General features: G+C 43.9%; 2 protein-coding genes across 17 annotated transcripts in view; one reads left to right on the top strand and one right to left on the bottom strand.

The window, feature by feature from the left end:
* The window catches only part of DLG3 (discs large MAGUK scaffold protein 3), a 169,684-nt gene extending 161,407 nt beyond the window's left edge, over positions 1-8,277 (top strand). For all 7 annotated transcript variants that reach the window (XM_045030734.1, XM_045030735.1, XM_045030733.1 and 4 more), the window contains 2 exons: positions 4,965-5,056; positions 7,269-8,277. In XM_045030734.1, the coding sequence (XP_044886669.1) occupies positions 4,965-5,056; positions 7,269-7,375 (199 nt within the window). In that variant the 3' untranslated portion in view covers positions 7,376-8,277. The remainder of the gene's footprint in view (positions 1-4,964; positions 5,057-7,268) is intronic.
* A 7,411-nt stretch (positions 8,278-15,688) lies between these two features.
* Positions 15,689-24,675, bottom strand: part of TEX11 (testis expressed 11) — a 120,190-nt gene continuing 111,203 nt past the window's right edge. For 9 of the 10 annotated variants that reach the window (XM_045030819.1, XM_045030818.1, XM_045030825.1 and 6 more), the window contains 2 exons: positions 19,422-19,586; positions 15,689-16,042 (listed from right to left, as the gene is read on the bottom strand). In XM_045030819.1, the coding sequence (XP_044886754.1) occupies positions 15,971-16,042; positions 19,422-19,586 (237 nt within the window). In that variant the 3' untranslated portion in view covers positions 15,689-15,970. Of the gene's footprint in view, positions 16,043-19,421; positions 19,587-24,675 lie in introns of those variants that run through there. The other variant, XM_045030827.1, reaches the window with a different exon arrangement.

Here is a 24,675-nt window from a genome sequence, read left to right as displayed (position 1 = left end):
CAGAAACGTTGGGCTGGAAGGTACCACAAGAGGTCGTCTAGTCCAGCCCCCTGCACTGAGGCAGGACCAGAGATACCTAAGAGCAGTGGCTCTCCAACTTTTGTGCTGGTGACCCCTTTCACATAGCAAGCCTCTGAGTGCAGCCCCCCCTTATAAATTAAAAATACTTTATATATTTAACACCATTATAAATACTGGAGGCAAAGTGGGGTTTGGGGTGGAGGTTGACAGCTCGTGACCCCCATGTAATAACCTCGTGACCCCCTGAGGGGTCCTGACCCCCAGTTTGAGAACCCCTGCCTCAGAGCATCCTTAACAGGTGTTTGTCCAACCTGTTGTTAAAATCTCGAATGAGAGGATTCCATGACTTCCCTTGGGATCCTATTCCAGAATTTAACTATCCTCTGAATTGGAAAGTTTTCACTGTGTGGAGAGAAGTAAATAGCGGTGTCCCCCAGGGGTCTGTACTGGGACCAGTGCTGCTCAACATACTCATCAATGATCTGGAAAAGGGGGTAAACAATGAAGTGGCAAAGTTTGCAGACAATACAAAATTACTCAAGATAGTTAAGTTCAAAGCTGACTGCAAAGAGTTACAAAGGGGTCTCTCCGAACTGGGTGACTGGGCAACAAAATGACAGGTGAAATTCAGTGTAGACAAATGCGAAGTAATGCACGTAGGAAAACATAATCCCAATTACACATACACGATGATGGGGTCTAAAGAAAGAGATCGTGGAGTCATTGTGGATAGTTCTCTGAAAACATCTGTTCAATGTGCAGCGGCAATCAAAAAAGCAAACAATGTTAGGAACCAATAGCAAAGGGATAGATAATAAAATGAAAATGTCATATTGCCTCTATATAAATCCATGGTATGCCCACACCTTGAATTCTGCATGCAGATGTGGTCGCCCCATCTCAAAAAAGAGGTATTAGAATTGGAAAAGATGCAGAGAAGGGCAACAAAAATGATTAGGGGTATGGAACAACTTCCGTATGAGGAGAGATTAAGACTGGGACTGTTCAGCTCAGAAATGAGATGGCTAAGAAAGGTGTGATGGAGGTCTATAAAATCATGAGTGGTGTAGAGAAAGTGAATCAGGAAGGGTTATTTACTCCTTCTCATAACACACGAACCAAGGGTCACCAATGGAGTTAATAGGCAGCAGGTTTACAACAAACATAAGGAAGTACTTCACTCAAAGCACTGTCAACCTGTGGAACTCGTTGCCAGGGGATGTTGTGAAGGCCAAAACTATAACTTGTATAATTCACAAAAGAACTGGATAATTTCATGGAGGATAGATCAATCAATGGCTATTAGCCCAAAATGGTCAGGGATGCAACCCCATGGTCTGCATGTCCCTAGTCTCTGACTCCCAGAAGTTGGGACTGGATAGACCACTCAATAAATTGCCCTGTTCTGTTCATTCCCTCCGAAGTATCTGGCACCTGCTACTCTCAGAAGACAGGAGGATACTGGGCTAGATGGACCACTGATCTGACTCAATACGGCTATATTTATGTTTGTACATTCTGAAAGTTTTTTCTGAAATTTTCCTTGCTGCAGTTTAAGACCATTACTTCTTAACCGATGGACATGGAGAACAATTGATCACTATCCTCTTTGTAATATCCCTTCACATATTTGAAGATTGTTACCAGGATCCCCATTAGTCATCTTTTCTTAAGATTAAACAAACCCAGTTTGTTTAATCTTTCCTCACAGATCAGGTTTTCTAGCCCTTTTATCATTTTGTTGCTCTACCCTGGGCACTCTAATTTATCCACATTTTTTTAAGGTATTGTGCCCAGACCTGCATCACATTGACTTGTGTTCAATTAGTGATCCAACCCCAGATCCTTTTCAGCAGTTATACCACCTACCCAGTTATAACTATTTTGTAGTTGTCCATTTGGTTTTTCCTAAGTGTAATACTTTGCACTTGTCTTTACTGAATTTTTCTTGTTGATTTCAGACCAATTCTCCAATTTGCAAAGGTCCTTTTGAATTCTAATCCTGTCCGTCAAAGTGCTTGCAACCCCTCCACGCTTGGTGTCATCTGCAGATTTTATGAGCATACTCCCCTCTCCATTATCCAAGTCATTCATGAAAATATTGAATAGTACCAGACCCAGGGCTGACCCTTGCAGGACTCCACTATGTATGTCCCTCCCAGTTTGACAGTGAACCACTGAATGCAGTGTTTCAACCAGTTGTATGCCCAGCTTATATTTAATTTAGTTTATACCATATTTCCCTAGTTTGCTTTTGAGAATGTCATCTGAGAGACTGTGCCAAAAGCCATACTAAAATCGAGATGCATCACTACTTCTTCTTTCCCCTATCCACTAGGCCAGGTACTCTGTCAAAGGAAATTAGGTTGATTTAGCATGACTTGTTCTTGACAATATAACCTATTTTTCTCTAGGTGCTTACAAACTGATTTGTTCCTGTATATACCCTGGTATCAAAGATAGGGTGATTGACTACTCTGTAATTCCCTCGGTCCTCTTTGTTCCCCTTTTAAAGATAGGTACTCTGTTTGCCCTTCTCCAGACGTCTGGGATCTCACAAGTGCTCCAGGCGTTCTAGCAGATAATTGCAAATGGTTCCGAGTTTGCTTTAGCTAGTTCCTAAAGTACCCTAGGGTGAATTTCATCAGGCCCTGCTGACCTGAATACAGCTAGCTTATCTAAATATCTTTAACCTGATCTTTTCCTATTTTGTCTTGTGTTCCTTCTCCATTGTTTTTAATATTAATGGTGTTAAGTATCTGGTTATAATTTACCTCTTTAGTGAAGCAAAATAGGCAATTAATACCTCGCCTTTCTTCACATCATCATTGGTTAGCTCTCCTTACCCATTCAGTAGAGAACTTACCCTTTCCTTTCCTTCACCTTTCTCTTGCTCCTAATATATGTAAAGAACCTCTTCTTACTGCCTTTTATGGCCCTTGCTAGGTGTAACTCATTTTGTGCCTTAGCCTTTCTGATTTTGTCTCTACCTGCTTGTGCTATTCTTTTGTACTCCTCCAGAGCAATTTATCTGTGTTTCCGTTTTTTCTAGGATTCCTCTTTTCGGGTCATTAAGGTGCTCCTGATAGAGTCATAATGACCTTTTTACTTTTTTTTCTCTCTTTCCTTCCCATTGGGATAGCCTGCTGTTGTGCCTTAAATATCGTTTCCTTGAGAAGCTGCCAGCTCTCCTCAACTCCTTTGTCCCCTTATTTTTTCCCATGGGACCTTATCTACCAGTTGTCTGAGTTTGTCTGCTTTTTTAAAGTCCTTTGTGCTTATTCTGCTGCTCTCACTCCTTTCTTTCCTTAGAATCATGAAATCTGTCCTTTAAGTAGTGTCCCTGTGGGCACTCCACTCCAGGTGCGCCTGTACCTTTGATCAGAGATGTTTGGTAGCAATGCCCCCACACCTTTGTGCCCTGGGCGGAAAGTATAAAGGGCTGTATGGTCAAACAACCATCAGTTTCATTTCAGCCACCTTCAGTCTGGCAGTCTGCTGTGTGCCTGTTCTCTTTAATGGTGAATTTAGCAGATAGTAGTATCTGGTTAGTTCTTTGGTAGTGTTTTGTAGTTCCTGGAACAGTTGTTCCCTTTTTTCTTTCCATTTTTTAAAAGTATTTTATAGATATAAAATCTTTCCTTATTTTTGGTTATTTTGCTCAGGGATGCCAGGCTCTGTGGGATTTAAAAGGCACTTCTCTCACTGTGAGGCTATCCTGACCAGTGACGGGCGTTCTTAATGCCTCTGCTGTTTGGGAGATGCTCATATTCCCTGTAAGTGCAAGATCTGCACTTTTTTTCCAAGGGTACATCCTGAAAAAATAGGGAGCCCAAGTTTAAACTGATGATGGTGGAGCAAGCCTTAAGACCAGCTTTGGATGCAGGGGCAGAGGACCCCCCCCAGTATAACTTACACTTATATATGTATATAGTGAAAACCAGTAAGTTTATTTAACAAAGTGCAGAAATTCAAGTGACCGCAGTAGAAGTATTGGAAACAAATGCTGTAGATAAAAGTAAATCATAATGTGCATTCTAGAACCTACACTTGCGTCACTAGCTGCTTTTCTCTCTTACAGAGCAATGGTCACCCAAAGTCCTTCCAGCGTTTTATACTCAGGCTTGTCTGGGCTCTTAAATAAGTCACACTGTCCACTTGCCTCCTTGATGAAAGATCCCAGGTGCCCGTCTGCACATCCAGATAGAACAATCCACTGCCCTTATTTCCAAGCAGGATACCCCTGCTGGCTGTCTTTTTCCCTGTACACTCCTTTCCGGTAGATTGTGAAATCTCTTAATCAGCATCTGGCTTAGTGTGCAAATAGGCCTACGTTGGCGGACACACTACACAATGGCCAGATAAGGAGATAAGCATCTGTTACCCCATGCCTGAAAGGAACCTGTCCGAAACATGCTACCTCCTGGTTACCTGTCTTAAGAACATAATTTTCAGTATAGACATGCAACTCCTTAAATATGATCCATCCATCCATTTCAGTGATTGATGACCAGTGGGCTACTGGCTCTCTGCAGAGACCTCAGACTCCACCCTTTTGTGAATTATATCCAACCCATGGAATCTCTGTAAAACTGTGAATCCTCTGTGCCCTCTGCTAGTTTGCACTACAAGGTTCTGGGGTCACATGGACTGCAGCAGAAGGCATGGGATTGCCTGGGCTTCCCAGCATACTTCTGTTCTTTGGGTGAAGTGGAAAGATGGTGCTGGAAGGAATTGCTGGAGCTGGAGTTGTATTGCACAGGGCAGCAAGAGAGCACCTGAAGTTAGATATGTGACCCAGTCTCTTGCAATAGAAGTCTGTAGGGGCTGCACCAGGGCCTAGCTCACTGATGCGTGGAGGGTTCCCAGCACTGGTGGTGGCGGTAGCTTTTAAACAAAAAAAAAACAACCACATTCAGACTGTTCTCATCCATGCCTTGCAGGGAGATGAACCGGAGACAGACATATGAACAAGCCAACAAGGTCTTTGACAAAGCCATGAAATTGGAGCAGGAGTTTGGAGAGTATTTTACAGGTAAGAGTCCTGGATGGGCAGGAGTGACCCCTTCAGCACCACCTTGCTGTCAGGGTCATGGGAAATTGTCCCGCCCCTCCGAAAACAATCAAGAAATGGATACGAGTCTGTGAATGTGGCTTCATGCAGGGGCCCTTCAGCAATCTGGAGGTAACGGCAAACCTGCCCTGGAGACGCAGAGGGAGGCAGCCATACAGGATCTTCTGAATTGCTGAAGGCAGCAAGGAGAAAAGAGGACAATAGAAAAGCAAGACTTATGAATGCTGCTGAAGGGCTGCATGGGACCAGGGATTTTAGCACATGAGGGCAGGGAGCACTAGAGAGAGAAGGACCGTTTAAAAGAGTTGAAGGATGAAATTAGTGACTTGACGGGTGAAGACTGAACTGCGTTTTACAGTCCGTCTTCAAGAAAAGCATGGGTACTTGGCTGCTTAGGAAGAGAAGCAGCATTTGCTGAAGGGCCGGCAAGGGAGTACTTGGCAACTTGTGCCTCCACAGATCAGCTGGCCAGCACAGCAGGTGTCCTCACGCGATAAGGAAAATAGTGGGCATGCTGTACCACACAATTATTTCTGGAAAATAATGGGCAGCTTTGGAGGCACCAAGGCTGAAGGGGAGCAAACGTGTTACCAGCTTGAAAGGAAAGGAGTGATCCCACCAGTTGCCATCTCGTATGCCAGACTGCTACCCTAGGAACTTTCCCAGCCAAAACATCTGGCAGAGGAGTTCAGGCTAGAATGAGCCAGTTACTGGGAGGTTAAAACCCTCCCCAGAATATTGTCCTTTCACAAAGGTGAGCAGGAGAAGCCCGAGGAATTCCCAGTGCTTTTTGGGTTGCTTTTTGATACGCTCACGCCAACAGCTTGGGGAAACATAGGCGAGGCACACTGTGTCTTTATTTGCTACCAACAGACAGTTTCATGTGGAAAATAAGTTCAAATTGGCTCATTGAGCTGAAAACGTGGGTAAAACCCATAAACAGGGTGCTGATAACCGGGAGCATCTCAAGGGGAGAGAGGGGCCTCTTTGGGAGCAGCGGAAGCTGGGGTGAGGCAGACCTTATTTAACATGTTTGTGTTCATAGAGACAGGGTGAGCTTCACATGGGTGACATTCCCAGGTGACACTAAATGGGAGGAGGCTGGAAACATGGGCAGGAAATGGAATGGGATTCTGCTGGGCAGGGAAACCAGGGGGAGCAGGAATGGCAGAGTGAGCCCTGCAGCAATAAGGGAGAGCAGATTAGATTATTTTGCAATGTAAAATGGCTGCAAAAGAGCCACTGTGATTCTGGGCTGCATGTATAAAGGCCTCGTGTCATGGATCATGGAGGGGGGGGATAGACTGCCTGTCTGTAGGGCTCTGGTGCGTTGTGGGAGCCAGAAAAATTGACAAATTGTGAGGAGTCTAACAAAAAGCAACAAAATGATCTAGGAGCTGGAGCAAATGAGTTCTGGGGAGAGAGAGAGCCAAATCTGCCTGGCTTCATTAAGCATTGAGTCCAACTCAGTAGGACAAAACCAATCATCTACAGTTAAGTGAAGGCAACGACAACAACAGGAACGGGTTGTGATCCCCCAGGGTGTTACTGGAGAAATAAGATGGGATTGCAAAAGGGAAAACACATGTGTGAACTTGAAACTTTTGGGCAGTGAGATGTGCTTGGCTGGGGAATCCTCTCCCAGGAAGCCCCAAGAACTTCTTCCCTTGGGAGCTGGAAACTAAACTAGGTCCTTGGGCCTGCTGGCAGCTGTAATGAGCCAGTCTTTCTGAAAGTGCCCGCAGCTCCTACTCAAAGGTAGATGAAATAATGAATACTGAATTACTCCCAAAGGCTCTGTACCTAGTGTGTTTTAATGTAATTGTCTGAAGTTGATTCTCAGTCCCTTGTTGAGAGACTAGTTGGTACTTCGTACATGTGAAAAGAGTATGCCAACATGAGATCAGCATGAGCTCTCCCTAGAATTAATCTGCTTGGAGGTACTCTGTATCCTTAACTCCCCATGTCCCCGGTTTGCCTGTTCACCTAGCGCAGATCCAGAACTACTTACAGGATTCGCTAAGGTCTGCTGGTAGCTGTGCCGCACCGTTCCCTCCCATCCCCTCTGGCTGCTTTGCCTCACTAGCTGCGCAAGGGACCTTTGCGTGGTGTGGGCAGGTGTGGAGCAGTGTTGCCTGATGTTGACTGACTGGCTTGTTCTTTCCCTTTTTAGCCATTGTACAAGGAGACTCTCTGGAAGAGATATACAACAAAATCAAACAGATCATTGAGGACCAGTCTGGGCACTACATCTGGGTCCCATCCCCTGAGAAACTCTGAAGACTTCCCCCATCAACTTCCTTGTGAGCAGATGTCTGAAATCCCTCCCTCACCTATGCCCCAAGGCGGGGGGACATGAATACTTCTCCTGCCCCCTTTTTTAGATCGTCGCAAGATTGAGTTTTCTAGTCCTGTTTCTTTTTGTTGGGATGAATCAATCTCACTTACCACGTGACTGTCCCCACCATTCCTGCATGGACCTTCCCGCTGCTCCATTAGAGACAGATGAGATCCCATTCAAGTCGTTTTTTATTATTATTAAAATTTAACCCAAGAAGCAAGATGGGAGGAGGCAGCTGAGGACTTATGTAAAGAACAACTGAAACAATGGATTTTTTTGAATATGAGCTAGGACTGGAGCTCCTGGGGGCATTTCTCCAAGCATGTGTCACTGCCTTGTAGCTCTGAACAGTGCAACAGAAAGCATTTTATTTATCTGTATATGTAATTTATATATAATATATATAAAGATATTATATATATATTATATATATGTGGACTAGAAAACCTGAGGGACCTCCTAAAACGGTACTATATTATTGCAAGGATTTTTTTAAATTGTTGTATCCCAGTCACTGGGCGTGGGAGTCCCACTCTGGTCAAGAAGAGATTGAAATGGTACCAAGTGCTTCAGATGCTTCTCACATCTGGTCAGTTTTCTGAGAACCAAAGCCCAGATCTTTGAGGCAGAGCAGAGAAACTGGGATGCTGTGCGTGCAGAGAGGGCCAGAATAACCTGTAGCAGCTGATCTAAGTGAAACTGGAAGAACCAGACTGAGCAGGAGGCTGCAGAGCGAGAGAGAATGGATATTAAATTGCACATTGTTTTACACACCACCTAATGTGTTTGCATGAGAGGTTTCCTTTTTGTTCTATTTTTTTAAGCAGATGTTAAACCAAAACCATATTGTGTTGCTGTGTCGGCTTTTTTATTAGAATTTTCTCATGTTAATAATGACCTGTGGGTATAAAATCCAGTTTTTTAACTTATTTTTTAAGATGGTTACATTGTAAATAGAATCCAGACCCAGGGTGTCACAGTTAGGAAACAGCCCATGTGGAATGAGCAAGCCAGATGATCTGTGCTGCTGACAGAACACTTCAATGTGGATGCAGCAAATGCCATCCATCTGATCTCCCTGGGGACCTTAGACTGGATTAGAATCTGGTGTGTGATATGGTGAGGGAATTCCAGTCTTCCTCATGAAAGCACACCGGAATTCCCCTCTGCTGCTGGGAGAAGACCATAGCTGTGCCTGGGATGGAAACTCACAACGTCCCAAATGAATAATGGAATTTTAATACAGAGTTCAGAATTCCAGTAACTGTGAAAACTGCTGTGTCCTCTGCAAGGGGTGAGGACCTTTGCTGTGGAGCAGCTGTGCAGCAAAGCAGCAGAGCCCCTTCCTGAGTCCCTGGGACTCAGAGCTTGGCAGATAGTGCTTGTTCACCTCTTCTGTTTAATATTTCTACTATTGACAAGTGTCTGCATAAAGCCTGTTCTGAAGTTTGGGATCCACTTTTAGAAAGTCTCAGGAGCTTTGCAGTCTGTTGGGTATGGAAATGCAGACAGAATTGTACCGTCATGCTGTATAATCAAGAGATCTTATGACCAGGTGAGTGGTATACGACCACAGACATGTAGTCTTCCTTGGACTGAGAGGGTGCTGCTTTTGAGAAGTGCAGGTGTGTGTGTTTGAATGTGGCTCCACCTCAGGAAAAGTTCTTCCAAAAGGATTTGTGGATTTTCCAATCTAGATTTTGTTTTTCAAGTACCCTCATTCTAATGCAAAAGCCCTCTCCTCTGCAAGGAAAAATTTTAAAACTTTCTCCATGCCACATTCCTGTACACCAGAGCAAAGGAGGTCACCATAAAAATGTGAGCAGGTATGTCTTCCTCCTTTCCATGTGGTGACAGTTGGATGTTACAGAAGGAAACCAAGCTGTTGCTGACCTTACCTAATAGGATCAGACCACTGCTGTTTCCAGCTAGATAACACCAGCTAATACTGTCCACTCCCTGAGGTGATCGATAGCTGTTCGTGTCACTGTGTTTTGTGCAGTGGCCTCAGTTTTAAATATGAGTGAGAACTGCTGTAAGTATGTAGAGATACATTCTGGTAAGTGAGAAGCTATTCCTTCAGTGATTGACAAGTGTCACAGGAGACCAAAAGGGATTTAGCAATCCTGAGTGACAGAAAGCTCATTGATGGAACTACTACTGTTAAGTGGAGCTAAAGGAGAGAGGACTGCTGTTGAGCTAGAGTCTCTCAAAAAGAGTAGATTCTGGACATGGACTGATGTCCAGTGTTATAGCTACTGCCTGCTCTATTGGTTCTGCTCCGGATGACACAAGCCCCATTCTCTAGAGAGCTGGCATAAGTGAAATAGGAGCAAGGTCCTAAGATGCTAGTCACAAGGTTCCAGTTCCTTTACTTTTTTTCTAAGAGCCTGTCTCCCTCGCTTCTAGTCACATGGAGAAAAAGGCCAGTTTATTCCATGGCATAAGTGAAAGTATCCAGTCATGACACTAGTTGGTTACCAGTGTTTCTTCCAAGGAGACATATATTTTTAATAAACAGAGAGTTGCAATGAACTCTGACTCAGAGACCTTCTTGTAAAAACCTTTTATTGTGTAGTGGATCCCTGCCATTTGGAGGCTGATCCTGGCACCTGAGTGGGCTCTAGCTGGGCTGCAGTGAACCGAAGGGTTAGGCTCAGTATGCCAAAGCCTGAAAATGTTTAGGTTTCCAGGTGGGAGGGGCGGGCCCCTAAAAATCAATCCTGAAGAAGAGCAGTTGTTGGGTTTAGATTAGTGACCATAGCAACAAGAAGGCCCCTTCTGCAGTATTACCAATGCCACTAGCTCTTTGAGGAGGGGTTGTGGTTGCAGGCCTTCCATAATACTGTATCATAATAGATTTGGCCAACACAGTTGGACCAAAGCCCCTTGAGGACATGAGAATCTGTGGCCTGCAAGCAATGTGGGGAATTAGCTGTACCACTTTTTATCAGTGGCAATTATGTGCCTTTATGAAATCCCTGCTGCATCTGGTCCTGCCCGTACTGCAAAGGAGGGGACATGGCTTGTTTTTCACTGATAGGAATATGAAGCTGAGGGAGGGTCGTACTAAAATTTAACTTAGTCAAACATGCTATTTGTACACTATTGATGGGCAGACGTTACAATGACACACTACACTAAAGTAAAACAGTGGGGGTGGAGTTGTCTTTATTGTAGTTAAAATGTATTTTTGAAATTCCCAGTGTACTCATTTAGTGTGTGAATGGGTTATGTTCTCTTATGGGGAGAGGCTACTATTTTAATGGTGCATCACTGTACAATCCCAGTAGCAGGCCCAGCCTCAGAATCCAAAAAAAAAATCAGCTCCCACATCAAAGGGCTGGAAATCAGTGTTTCAAAGTAAAGCCTAATTTTAAAAAGAAAAACTGACCTAATTTAATAGTTGGTTTAACTTGTTAAATTGAAACTTATAAAAAGTTAGAGCTTGTTTCCAGGTCATGTAGATGAGCTGAACTTTCCCCATTCTACTAGCTCATAAACCATTTTTTAAAGAAGTGGTTTCCTGTATGGTTATTTCTATTACAGACACTTTAGACGTGTAATTGAATAACTGAGTTTTGATTTAGATGGACTGACTGAAAGCTCTTACCCTGCAGTTTTCCTTTCAGAAGCTGGAGATGCAGGAATAAAGTGGCTTTTGAAGAACTGGTAACAGAAAGCACGAGGTAGTTTACTGATGACTCTCAGGTTATAGTCCACATATTTAATTTTTTGTTTAGTTAAGCATATTAGTGATTATCAGACTGAAAAGAGCAATAGTCCCTCTAGTCTGGTTTCTGACAGTGGTGTATATACCTGATCCTTCAAGCATAAAAGCTTCAGAAAAGACAATGAAATAGCATGACAGGGGAGAGGTTTCTTCCTCAGTCAGGGCTGTTAGTGGTTGGCTCATGTCCTGAAGCATGGGTAGTCACATAGCTTAGAGACATCTCCAAGCCTGCTGTAAATGCAGATACCATACAAGTGTTGAAGCCTTTCTTGAATCGTACTGAATACTCCGTCCCCAAAATACCATGTGGCGGCAAGCTCCACAGCTTAATTACTCTGTGGTGTAAGGGTCTTCCTGTCCCAACATGACATGAACAGAAGGATAATAGTCCTGCCTCAAGACCTACAAGAGCTCGCTTGGTGGGCAGACCCAGTAAATGAATGGAAAGGTGGTTCCTTTCTCTGCCCCCACTCCAACTGACACTTATCGCAGATGCTCCAGGGACATGCTGGGGTACTCACCTGAAGCCAGCTGCAAGAGATTGTTTCAGAACAATTTACAGCTACACATGAATGTCCTGGAGTGAGAGCCATCAGCCCAGCCTGGCTAGCATTTCTGCCTGTTCTGCAAAACTCCACAATGCAAATTCTGATTGACATGGCTGCACTTCACTATGGAAACAAACAAGGAAGCACTCAAGCATTTCCTCTTTGCCAGGAAGCCATCAAGCTCTGGAAGCAGTGTTACCAACACAGGATAAACCTGCTGGTTCTACATGTACCAGGGGTCAGCAATGACTGAGCAGATTTCTCAAGCAGACATGCAGTGACCATTCACAAATGGTTACTGAATGGGTCTGTCAGGCAGCTAATGTCTATCATGGGAGAGTGGGGGTGGGAGGGACTTGTCCTTTAAACTTCTGCTCAAGCAGAGGGGTGAGCTTAGTCTTATTGCCAGATAGTTTTCTCCTTTGGTGGTCTCAAGGATACATATCTCCCTTTCTAGCAATTGCCCAGATCCCTAAAATCAGTATACAAGATGAGGCAGGACAAAACTACAGTCATCCTGATAGTCCCTTACTGGCCGAGACAGCTTTGACCATCAGACCTGCTACAGTTGTCCATGTGGCAACTTGTCTCCCAGCCAACCTAGATGTAATATCCCAGAACTAAGGTCAACTCCTGTACTCGGACCCGCAGTCACTCCATCTGACTGCTTTGATGGTGGCTGATTGACCACTACTAAAAGAGAGGCATTCAGAAAATTCTCATCCAAAACAGGAAGTCCATCCACCAGGAAGATTTACCTCTCCTGATGGGAAAAAAAATTTCCACATGGGTGGTCCAAAAGAACATGGACCTAGTACAGGAATATACATTGACAATCCTTGATTATATGCTGGTACTAAAACAGGATGGATTCGCATTTAACAAACTCAAGGTCAACCTAGCAGCAATATCTGTGTGCCACACACTGGTACAGTCATGAGACATTCTAACAGTATTTAAATTCCTTAAGGTCCTCCTTCATTCTTGCCCTCGGGTTAGATAGGTTATGCCCTTCCATAGGGACACGGTAGTGGTCAGGACACATTCCAAGGTCATCCCTGAGATGGTCTGACTTCCACCTGAACCAGTCGCTCACCTCGTCAGTCTTCATGACGCACTCTTGATACCGAGGGAGAAGTTGCAGACTCTGGATGTCGGCAGGGCTTTGCTATAATACCTTGATTGGACCAAGCCTTTTCCAGTCATGCAGTCTTTTCACAGAGAATCTCCAACTTAATCTACAGTGCATGTCCATCTGCTATTAGCTGACTGGTGAGCCTGTCCCATCAAATATCAAGGCACTCTCCAGCAGGGCACAGGGTGTGTTGACCACCTGCTTCAGGAACAGTCCAACCTCTCAGGTCGGTAAAGCTGCAGCTTGGAGTAACTCACTGAATTTTGTTGAACATTGCCCTTGACATGGCTACCTGGGCAAATGCCCATTTGGCAGGGCAATACTCCAGTTGTTGTTTGGTATGGCTAGAACTCCACTCCCACCATTCAGGGAGGAATGTTTTGCCAGTCACCAACAGTGAGTTCCTCGCTTCTTCTTAGTGCATGCACAATATGCCTCGGGTGGCACATGACCAGGATTCATCACCGAATTTGGTCCGCTAGTCGGATCATTAGCTTCCTTGGCATGGGCCAGGTACTGATGGGGAGCACGAAATGAACGCTGATCCATGCTCCTAAGCTCCATGCTGACATATACTCAAAGGATGGTTCCTTATTCTAAGGTAACTGTGATTCTTCAAGAGGTCAGTGCAGATCCAACGACCCACCCTCCATCGTCATTTTTCCAAGTTCACAACTACTACAGGCTTTGAACTGCAAGGGAACTGATGAGGGGGTCAGAGTCACTCTGCCCTTTCCGCCTTCAGAGAGGCGCATGAGGTGGCACAGGGCACATGTGCAGCACCCCCCCCCCCCCAACTACTGCTATTCAAAGAAATACTGTACAGATCTCATATACAAGGAGGGGATCCATACAGACGACAACATATCACTGAATCACAGTTACTTTAGGGTAAGTAATTCTTCTAAGTCTACTACTACAATTAAATTCTGACTAACTAGCATTGAAACAAAGTCTCTCACTACTGACCTGAGCCATACTGAAAAGCATCTCATGCAATGTATATAATATGTCAGGTTCTGTGAATTCTGCAATGGCATCTGCTTGTGTCAGACTTCAGGAAATGAGCTAGTTACCAGCTGTAGAACACCTCAGAAGGAGGCCTAGATAAGGGTTGCCTTCCAGCTGCTGGGTGGAGATGGGGCATCATAGTGCAGATGGGTCATTAATCAGGCCCCCAAAACCATTAGCTTGGCTTTATGCCACGTTTTTTTAAACTAAATGTTGGCTTTTTAATTTGCCCTCTGCTTGTTGAGACTTTCGGCTTCACATGTTTAAGCGTCTCTAAAAAGCCAAGCCTTCCTGGCAGTAATCTTTTTATTTTAAATGAAAGCAGTTCCTGGAGCCATGTGAATACCTGGTTTTGCCCAGATTGTTGTAGAGAAAAGTGTGAAACTGTGAACCTAAACCTCAAAAATCAGAAGGCAAATAATCCAAAATGTGTGTGTGTGTGTGTTTGGCTTAAATGATTTTTGGGGGGGGGGGAGGGAGAAGTGAGGGAAGAAGAATGTTTGAGTGGGAACAGGCACCCTGTTGTTCCAGGCCTACAGAAATAATACTTTCACTATACAGAATAACATTGCAGCCCGCTTTTTACATTCAGGAGCATCTGACCATGAGCAAGGGCTCTGCTAATAAAGCCCTTTCATACAGCACTTAATTGCAGGAGGGGGTGCAGTGGTGCCTGGAGTTGGCCATTTTCCTTGTGGTCTGCCAATGTGCACTAGTGTGGGAGTTAAGCACCAGCTGCTGATCTTGTGCACGTACAGCTGAATTAAGTCATCTGCCAGTGTTGCGCTGTGACACTGATTCTCAACTTTCCTTCCAAAGAGCAGCAAAACTGACACCTTCAGTAATGGTGGCGTGATCTTTTCTAAGTGGTAGTAGTACTACTGTAGGTAAGTGCTCTAAAATCCACATGCTTTCTCAGATTACCTTAAAAAATCACTGTCCTTCCTGGGCATTTGGGCTAGAGGGAGTGGTCCAGATCTTGAGATCACTTGAGTGCCAATGCCTCTCTCCTAGTTCAGCATGAGATAGCAGTGTGCTGCAATTACCGCATGCCCTTGTCAACCCAATGGTCCCTAACATAATGAAGAGCAGTTGCACTGGAGGCAAATAAATGAGGTTAAAACTCTGTGGGCCACCCTACATGAAATGCCCATTTATTTGATTGTTCTTCACGTCTGCTTACCATAAGGCAGCCCTGGCTGAAATATGCTGACAGTGTATGCCCAAAGGCTCTTGCCTTTCCCACTCAGCTGTCTCTTAGAAGGTAATCACAACTCAAGCTGCTTTAAGTGAGCATGTAACTAATGTTTTACGTTGTATGTGTGACCTACTCAAACATTCCATCTGCTTTTTTGAAATGGTGGCTGCACACCAGTTTTACTGAGCTATAGCACTGCTTGTGAAACAGAGGCTGCACCAAGTTGCTTAGGTCAGGTTGTATTAGTCCTATTAAATTTTAGCTGGTGGGGTGTTGTCTATTCACCCAATCCATTTGGCTGTGGATGAAGTCTCCAGCCTGTGTACTGTTTTTTGGGAGGTTAAGGGTGAGCATTGATTAACTCAGTATGTTATATTTAGCAGCTTATAAATAGCAGCACTAGCCAGAGCTTTAGCATTTTGTGTGACAGCGTGAGCGAGCCACCTATTCTCTTTATTATAACAAAGTGATTGATAGCTGCAATCCTGGCCAGCAGGTCTAAATGCCTGTCCATACTGAAATGGACTGAAAATTAAACAACCCAGTAAATATTTATGTAGGAAGACAACTGTGGCAGCCACAAGATGCACATGGTGCTGGAACACTTTTATTGTTCACATTGCTACTTCCTACATTTAAACTAGCCTGGCTGTACAACAGCAGCCCCATCTCATAAAGTTATGACTCAGCTTCTTACCATTAAATAGCTCTCTAGCATGAATACACGTCCCTGAAGGAAACAGTTACAGCTCTTCAATAAAAACTTCCTTAAAAGTACATAGCTTTCAAATGGCCAAGAGGAGCAGGCCCTGGCTGCTGGTCCCAGCACTCGCTGAAAAGCTAGCAGTCTCTTCTATCCAGCTGAATGTTTACAGGGGGTGCCATCACCCTAGCTTGCTGCACTGAGTGTTATTCTTCATTTGGAAGGAATCCCTTTGCTCTGTCCAACTTATCCAGCACCTCGCCATAAAGACCAATCATCTGGGGAATAGAACCACCAACAGTCCTCTGAGCAGATAAAAACAAAGCTGCCATTCGATTAGAGGGGAAGGGGCAGGGGTCAGAGCGTGTTCCTACAACCTGAGCTACACACTGGTCTACACACACTTGGGTTTTTTTAACCAATGTAACTATATCTGTTTAGAAAGTGATTAGTTAAATCAGGGCAGCCCATCCCTCTTAATGTGCATGCATTTATACCAATGGAAAAGTGTTTAGGGCTGTCAAGCAATTAAAAAAATTAATCATGCTGTTAAACAATAACAGAATACCATTTATTTAAATATTTTGGATGTTTTCTTCCTTTTTCAAATATATTGATTTCAATTATAACATTGAATACAAAATGTGCACTGCTCACTTTATTTATTACAAATATTTGCACTATAAAAATAGTATTTTTGAATTCCCCCATTACAAGCACTGTAATGCAATCTCTTACTCATGAAAGTTGACCTTACAAATGTAGAATTACGTACAAAAAATAACTGCATTCAAAAATAAAACAATATGTAAAACTTCAGATCCTACAAGTCTGCTCAGTCTTACCTCTAGTTCAACCAATTGCTCAGATAAACAAGTTTGTTTACATTTGCAGGTGATGATAATGCCCACTTCTTGTTTACAATGTCACCTGAAAGTGAGAACAGATGTTCACATGGCACTGTTGTAACCGTCATCGCAAGATATTTACGTACCAGAGGCACAACAGATTCAGATGTCCCTTCATGCTTCAACCACCCTTCCGGGGGATATGCGACCATGCTGATGACGGGTTCTGCTCGATAACAATTCAAAACAGTGTGGACCAATGCATGTTCATTTTCATCATCTGAGTCAGATACCACCAGCAGACGGTTGATTTTCTTTTCTGGTGGTTCAGGTTCTGTAGTTTCCGCATTGGAGTGTTGCTCTTTTAAGACATCTGAAAGTATGTGCTCCACACTTCATCCCTCTCTCAGATTTTGGAAGGCATTTCAGATTCTTAAACCTTGGTTCGAGTGCTGTATCAATACTTAGAAATCTCGCAATAGTGCCTTCTTTGCATTTTGTCAAATCTACAGTGAAAGTGTTCTTAAAATGAACATTATGTGCTGGGTCATCATCTGAGATTGCTATAATGTGAAATATATGGCAGAATGCGGGTAAAACAGAGCAGGAGGCATACAATTTTTCCCCAAGGAGTTTAGCCACAAATTTAACTAACACATTATTTTTTTAACGAGCATCATCAGCATGGAAGCATGTCCTCTGGAATGGTGGCCGAAGCATGAAGGGGCATACGAATGTTTAGCATATCTGGCATGTAAATACCTTGCAATGCCGACTACAAAAATGCTATGCCTGTTCTCACTTTCAGTGACTAAGTTGGCAGCATTATTGCCTGTAAATGTAAACAAATTTGTTTGTCTTAGCACATGGCTGAACAAGTAGGACTTGTGGGCTCTAAAGTTATACACTGTTTTGTTTTTGAGTGAAGATATGTAACAGCAAAAAATCTACATTTGTAAATTGCACTTTCACGATAATGAGACTGCACTACAGTACTTGTATGAGGTGAATTAAATACTATTTCTTTTATCATTTTTACATTGCAAATATTTGTAATTAAAAATATAAAGTGAGCACAGTCAGAATATTTGAACATGTAGAAAAACATCAAAAAATATTTAATAAATGTCAATTGGGATTCTACTGTTTAACAGTGATTAAAATTGATTAATTGTGGTTAATTTTTTTAATAGCAATTAATTTTGAGTTAATCGCCAGATTTAACTGTGATTAATTGTCAGCTCTATTTACAACTGCAGCCACGCTAGGGATTGTGTTTCAAAAACTGATACAATTAAATGGGCACAAAAACTATTGACCAGCCTGCAATCAATCAGTGTTAAACTGGAGCCAGTGCAGGGGTGTGTGTATGATAATGCATGATAACTGCACCCATCATCCAGTCTATAAATTGCTGCGGGAGGGATGGGCAGGCTTAAGGGCAATGGAGCCAGAAGTAATAGAGCAGCAGACAGAAACTGACGTGGTAAAGGGCTAAGAAAAGCTATACAGCTCCCTACAGAGGGCTGATCATTGAAGTGTCCTGCACGGCAGAAGCCTGTCTGGGCTACATCCAGAAGTTGCACTGGTTTCACTAAAAGTGGGAGCTGCAGCAATTTAGTTACATCACTGAATGCCAGGCTTACAGCAGTTCAGTTTGTTGCTCTAAGCCAGCTTTAAACCAATGTAAAAGCATCTACACGCATCATCAGCCTGGTTTAATTAAATCAGTGCACCGTCCCACTGTTAGTGACACTGGTGCTACTAGTGTGTATAGAAAAACCCTTTGTTTTCTTTTTAATTTGTTAAAGCACCTGCCTTTTTGCAGAATGTCCTCTCCGCCTGTCTACTTCCATTGTTAGTTGTACTGCTTCTAATGTTTCTTTGCTTGTAGCTGCATGAGTGTGATGGGTTAGATGACCCTTTCCCAGTACTGTGGTAAGAGGCTCAATTAAGTGATCAGCAATCTTACTAAAAAAGAGAGGTAACTGCTTGGGGATGCAGTGAAGGGGGAAGAGACCTGTTCCCCTGTGTCTCTCTCAGTTTTCATTGTAATAGAATACAAGGCCAGAAAAGACCATTGTGATCATCCAATCTGAGCTCCTGTACACCTGGCAGAGAACTTTACCCCCGTTTTTCTCCCCTACCTCTCATGTTCAAACTTGTATTCTTTTCCCTAACAGTTTCTGCCCTGATCCTAAGACTCCTGCAGCCCCTCATACTGAATGCAACGCCCCACCATGGCAGCACACAAGCTTTGCCTCAGTGAGGGTCACACTGGTAACTTGTCCAACACTGTGCCTAAAATGGAGCAGAGGACAGCTGGCCTCATCATGGATAGAGTAGTGCAGCCTGCAGCAAAAACTAGTGTCTCCATCTTTATCTAAGCAGCCAGCCACACTGCATGCTGGGATCTGAACTTTTAATGCCTCCCACGTCTATGAAATATGTCCCTCTGTAGAATGCTGTCGCAGCATATAGTGTGCAGGCTCCAGCCAGCATAGAACCAAAGGTTTGCCCGCAGCCACAGCTGAGCTGAAAAGTACCTCCACTCAGCTGCTTGCACAAGCTCACTAGTATCAGGACTATAAATTCCTTTCTGCCTGTGTGCCACATCTGTTATGTTCTCTCTTCCCCTTGGGTTTAGACAGTTGTACCAGCAGCTCTGGAACACAATTCCAGGCTTAGACCCATAATAGCGCATGTTGCTTAAGCATCTAGTGACGTCTTCTGCCTTGTCATTTCCCTTCGGAGCAGTTCCTTCCTTGCTTCTCTCCCCCACCCCACCCCACCTTCTGCTCACACTCACCTGGCTTTCATAGCTGCTCTTCAGGGATCTCAGGTGATTCAGAAAGCGCATACCCAGCCCACACCACTGCTCAGCCTCCTTGTATTTACCAACACTGTACTGAAGTATTCCTGTATTCCAGGCTCTGGTCATCAGCCAAAGGGTCTCCACCTCTGGGTAATCATCCTAAAGTAGCCAGCAAGGCAAAGCAACAATGCAAAGATTAGGCTTTTCACTCCTAAAGATACCTCGTCTAGGGTGCATTAGAGTTTATTACTAGAACAGAGAAACAAAAGGAAGTTCTTCACCCTGGGCATGCAAAAGCCAGAATGCCCTATGGTCTTGCCGATAATTCACCACTCACCTGCACCACTTCCGAACTGCTTACTGCCAGCGTGGGTGAGGAAGGTGGCACTCTTGTCTACTATTAGGACAGAACATACAATCCTGTGGTACTGGGAATGGCCCCATGGTGGCCGCACGTGGCGGGAGAACTTGCATATGATCTATTTGTAGAGTGGATGAAACATTTTCAACATGCACTGAATGGTGGGAACTGATTGTTATGCAAACCTGGAATGACCTGCAGTGGTTCCAGAATTCTAGGATGTCAAAGACCACATCCCTGGAGTTGTGTATCCAAGCTAGCCCCTGTCCTGCAGCACAGGAACACCAGGATGAGAGCTGTCCTTAGTGGCAATCACTATTTGGAAGCTTGAAAACCCAGATCGCTACCCGTTAACGGGAAACAAATACAATGTGGGAAAAAATCAACAAATTCATCCTCCTCTTCCTTCCTGAGCCTCCTCACTGATGCTGAATAAGGAGCATATTGCTTAGAATCTCATGGATGAAAATAAGCTAAGGCCAAAATCTTGCTTTGGCTCCTTGGGTATCAGCTGTTTCCACGGTCTGGTTTATACTTCAGGCCTGCTAAGAAGGCACACACAACCAGGGGAAACTAACAAGGCCTGAACAGAAGGAAGATTTCACTCTCCAGTAGGCCAGTCCCCATGGAGACAAGGTCCTGAAAAGTAAGTGCAGTATAGCAAGTACTGACAGCAGGGAAAAACCATTTCCAGGTCATTTGAAAAACTGAATTTAATAAACCCACAAAGAAATTTAATAAACAGTTGATTCATCAATGCCAACATTGCAAGTCAAATTTCACCAGCCTCACACTGAGGACTGGAGAAGGGCAAACATAGTACCTCTTTCTTTAAAAGGGGGAGCAAAGAGAATCCAGGGAATTTATAAACTAGACAGCATAACTTTGATACCTGGAAGGATATTGGAACAATTATTAAGCAGCAGTTTATAACCACCTAGAGGCTAATACAGTTATAAGGAAAAGTCAGCATGGATTTGTCAAAAAAAAATCATGCCGAACCAACCTAATTTCCTTCTTTCACAGAGTACCTGGCCTAGTGGATAGGGGAATGCAGTAGATGTGATATATATTGTGACTAATTTGAATGAATTCAAATCAGAAGGGTCAAATGCTATTCATCCCAGGGTACTGAAGGAATTATCTGACAATATGGATGACAGTAGAGGTCCCAGAAGACTGGAGAAGGGCTAACATTGTGCCCATCTTTAAAAGAGGGGGAAAAGGAGGCATCGGTGAACTGGATCAGTCAGCCTGACTTCAATACCTGGGAAGCAACTAGAGCAACGTATAAAACATTCAATTTGCGAATACCTGGAAGATGAAGAGAGAGTCACTAGCAGCAAGGATGGATTTACCAAGAACAAATCATGCCAAACCACCTGGATTTCCTTCTTTGATAGGGTAACCGATTTGGGGCATGGGAGAATGCAGTAGACATAATATACCTGGACTTCAGCAAGGCATCTGATAGTCCCACATGACATTCTGATAAGCAAGATGGGGAAATGCAGGCTTGACAGAACTACAATTAACTATACCGAAAACCTACCGACCGCTATGCCTACCTTCATGCCTCCAGCTTCCATCCCGGGCACACCACATGATCCATTGTCTACAGCCAAGCACTGAGGTACAACCACATCTGCTCTAACCCCTCAGACAGAGACCAACACCTACAAAATCTCCACCAAGCATTCTCAAAACTACAGTACCCGCATGAGGAAATAAGGAAACAGATCAACAGAGCCAGACGTGTACCCAGAAGCCTCCTACTGCAAGACAAACCCAAGAAAGAAACCAACAGGACTCCACTGGCCATCACATACAGTCCCCAGCTAAAACCCCTCCAGCGCATCATCAGGGATCTACAATCCATCCTGGACAATGATCCCACACTTTCACAGGCCTTGGGTGGCAGGCCAGTCCTCGCCTACAGACAACCTGCCAACCTGAAGCATATTCTCACCAGTAACTGCACACCGCACCATAGTAACTCTAGCTCAGGAACCAATCCATGCAACAAACCTCGATGCCAACTCTGCCCATATATCTACACCAGCGACACCATCACAGGACCTAACCAGATCAGCCACACCATCACCGGTTCATTCACCTGCACGTCCACCAATGTAATATATGCCATCATATGCCAGCAATGCCCCTCTGCTATGTACATCAGCCAAACTGGACAGTCTCTACGGAAAAGGATAAATGGACACAAATCAGATATTAGGAATGGCAATATACAAAAACCTGTAGGAGAACACTTCAACCTCCCTGGCCACACCATAGCAGATCTTAAGGTGGCCATCCTGCAGCAAAAAAACTTCAGGACCAGACTTCAAAGAGAAACTGCTGAGCTCCAGTTCATCTGCAAATTTGACACCATCAGCTCAGGATTAAACAAAGACTGTGAATGGCTTGCCAACTACAGAACCAGTTTCTCCTCCCTTAGTTTTCACACCTCAGCTGCTAGAAGAGGGCCTCATCCTCCCTGATTGAACTAACCTCGTTATCTCTAGCTTGCTTCTTGCTTGCTTATATAAACCTGCCCCTGGAAATTTCCACTACTTGCAGCCGAAGAAGTGGGTATTCACCCACGAAAGCTCATGCTGCAAAACGTCAGTTAGTCTATAAGGTGCCACAGGATTCTTTGCTGCTTTTACAATTAAGTGGATACATAATCAGTTAACCAACCGCAAACGGAGTAACTATGAATGGAATGATGTTGGATTGGAGGAAGGGCTCAAGTGTGGTTCCACGGGGATCTGTTCTGGGTCCGGTGTTGTTTAATGTTAACATTAATGACCTAGATGTAGACATAGAGAGCTTACTGATCAAGTTTGCACCTGACACAAAGCTAAGCAGGGTTGCTAATACTATAGAGGATAGAATTCAGAGGGCTCTTGAAAAATTGGAGAACTGGGCGAAAGCCAAGACGAAATTTAACGAAGCTAAACCTAAGGTGCCACACTTAGGGAAGAAAAATCAAATACACCTCTACCTCGATATAATGCTGTCCTTGGGAGCCAAAAAATCTTAGGTGAAACCGCGTTGTATCGAACTTTCTTTGATCCACCAGGAGTGTGCAGCCCTGCCCTCCCCTCCCCCCGGAGCGCTGCTTTACCACATTATATTCAAATTCGTGTTATATCGGGTCGCGTTATATCGGGGTACAGGTGGACACAAATACAGAATGGGGGAAAACTGGCTTGGCAGCAGCATGGCTGAGAAGGATCTGGGAGTTGTGGTAGATCACAACCTCAACCTGAGTCAGCAATGTGATGCTGTTGCAAAAAAAAGCAAATGCAATTTTACGTTGCATTAACAGAGGCATAACATGCAAGTCATGGGAGGTGATAGGATCGCTCTACTCAGTGATGGTTAGGTGTTGGCTAGAATACTGTGTAAAATTTTGGTCACCAGTGTATAGAAAGGATGTAGAGAAACTGGAAAGGATCCAGCGGCAAGTGACAAAGATGATCAAATTCAAGCCATATGAGCAAAGGAACTGAGTATGTGTAATAATAATTGGAGATATACCTATCTCCTAGAACTGGAAGGGACCTTGAAAGGTCATTGAGTCCAGCCCCCTGCCTTTACTAGCAGGACCAAGTACTGATTTTTGCCCCAGATCCATAAGTGGCCCCTACAAGGATTGAACTCCTAACCCTGGGTTTAGTAGGCCAATGCTCAAACCACTGGAATGTCAAGTTGTATTTGCAAAGACACATTTTGTTTGAAAATGGTGGGATATATACTCCGGCTTCAGGCAATTTCTAAACCCAGGACTAAAAATACGGCCTAAAATGTCTCAGCAAACCCTCCACAAAAGCCAGGACACTCTCAGTTAAGTCATAAGGATCCAGGAGATATTCAGTTTGAAGTGCCCTCACTATATCCCTCTGGGAAGGGGCTTGTCCCATGTGAGCAGAGGCGCCATTTCAGCTTTGGGGGCGGGGGTGACTAATCATGATGCCAGGGGCTACTTACACACTTGAGAAAACTAGTTTTTTTGGCAGATAATTTAGCAATTAGCTGACAGAAGCACTGTAGCTAATTCCTATATAAAAGAAAGAAAATCAAATAGACCCACTCAGCTCTAATACTAACATGTTCTAACATCTTGTGGCAAGTCACTTAAAGACACGGGTTAGGTTTAAAATGTTAATATATATTCTTACTTGGTTACTAAATCTGCAGAGAGAGAGATATCGACCCCATCAGGACTCCTGGGTTCTATCTCAGCTCTGGGAGGGGTGTGAGATCTAAGGGGTTGCAGCGGGAGGCAGATACATGTGGGTTTAATATAAGACTATCAGAATGGCCATACATGGTAAGACCAATGGTCCATCTAGCCCCGTATCCTGTCTTCCAACAGTGGCCAATATCAGGTGCTTCAGAGGGAATGAACAGAACAGGGAATCATCAAGTGATTCATCCCGTCACCCATTCCCAGCTTCTGGCAAACAGAGGCTAGAGCCACACTGGTACTGGATCCCTGCACATCCTGACTAATAGCCATTGATGGACCTGTCCTCCATGAACTTATCTAGTTCTTACTGGAACCAGGTATATTTTGGCCTTCACCACATCCCCTGGCAAAGAGTTCCACAGATTGATGGTGAAGAAATACTTTCTTTTGTTTGTTTTAAAACTGCTGCCTATTAGTTTCATTAGGTGACCCCTAGTGCTTGTGTTATTTGAAGGAGTAAATAACATTTCCTTATTCAGTTTTTCCACACCATTCATGATTTTATAGACCTCTATCATATCCCCCTTAGTCATTTTTTTCCAAACTGAAAAGTCCCAGTCTTTTTCCATCTCTCCTCATACAGAAGGTGTTCCATACCCCAATGATTTCTGTTGTCCTTCTCTGTACCT

This window comes from Mauremys mutica, chromosome 9, assembly GCF_020497125.1.
Source record: "Mauremys mutica isolate MM-2020 ecotype Southern chromosome 9, ASM2049712v1, whole genome shotgun sequence".
Taxonomy (NCBI): domain Eukaryota; kingdom Metazoa; phylum Chordata; order Testudines; family Geoemydidae; genus Mauremys; species Mauremys mutica.
Note: the sequence above shows the minus strand (reverse complement) of the source record. Positions and strands in the feature narration are given on the sequence as shown.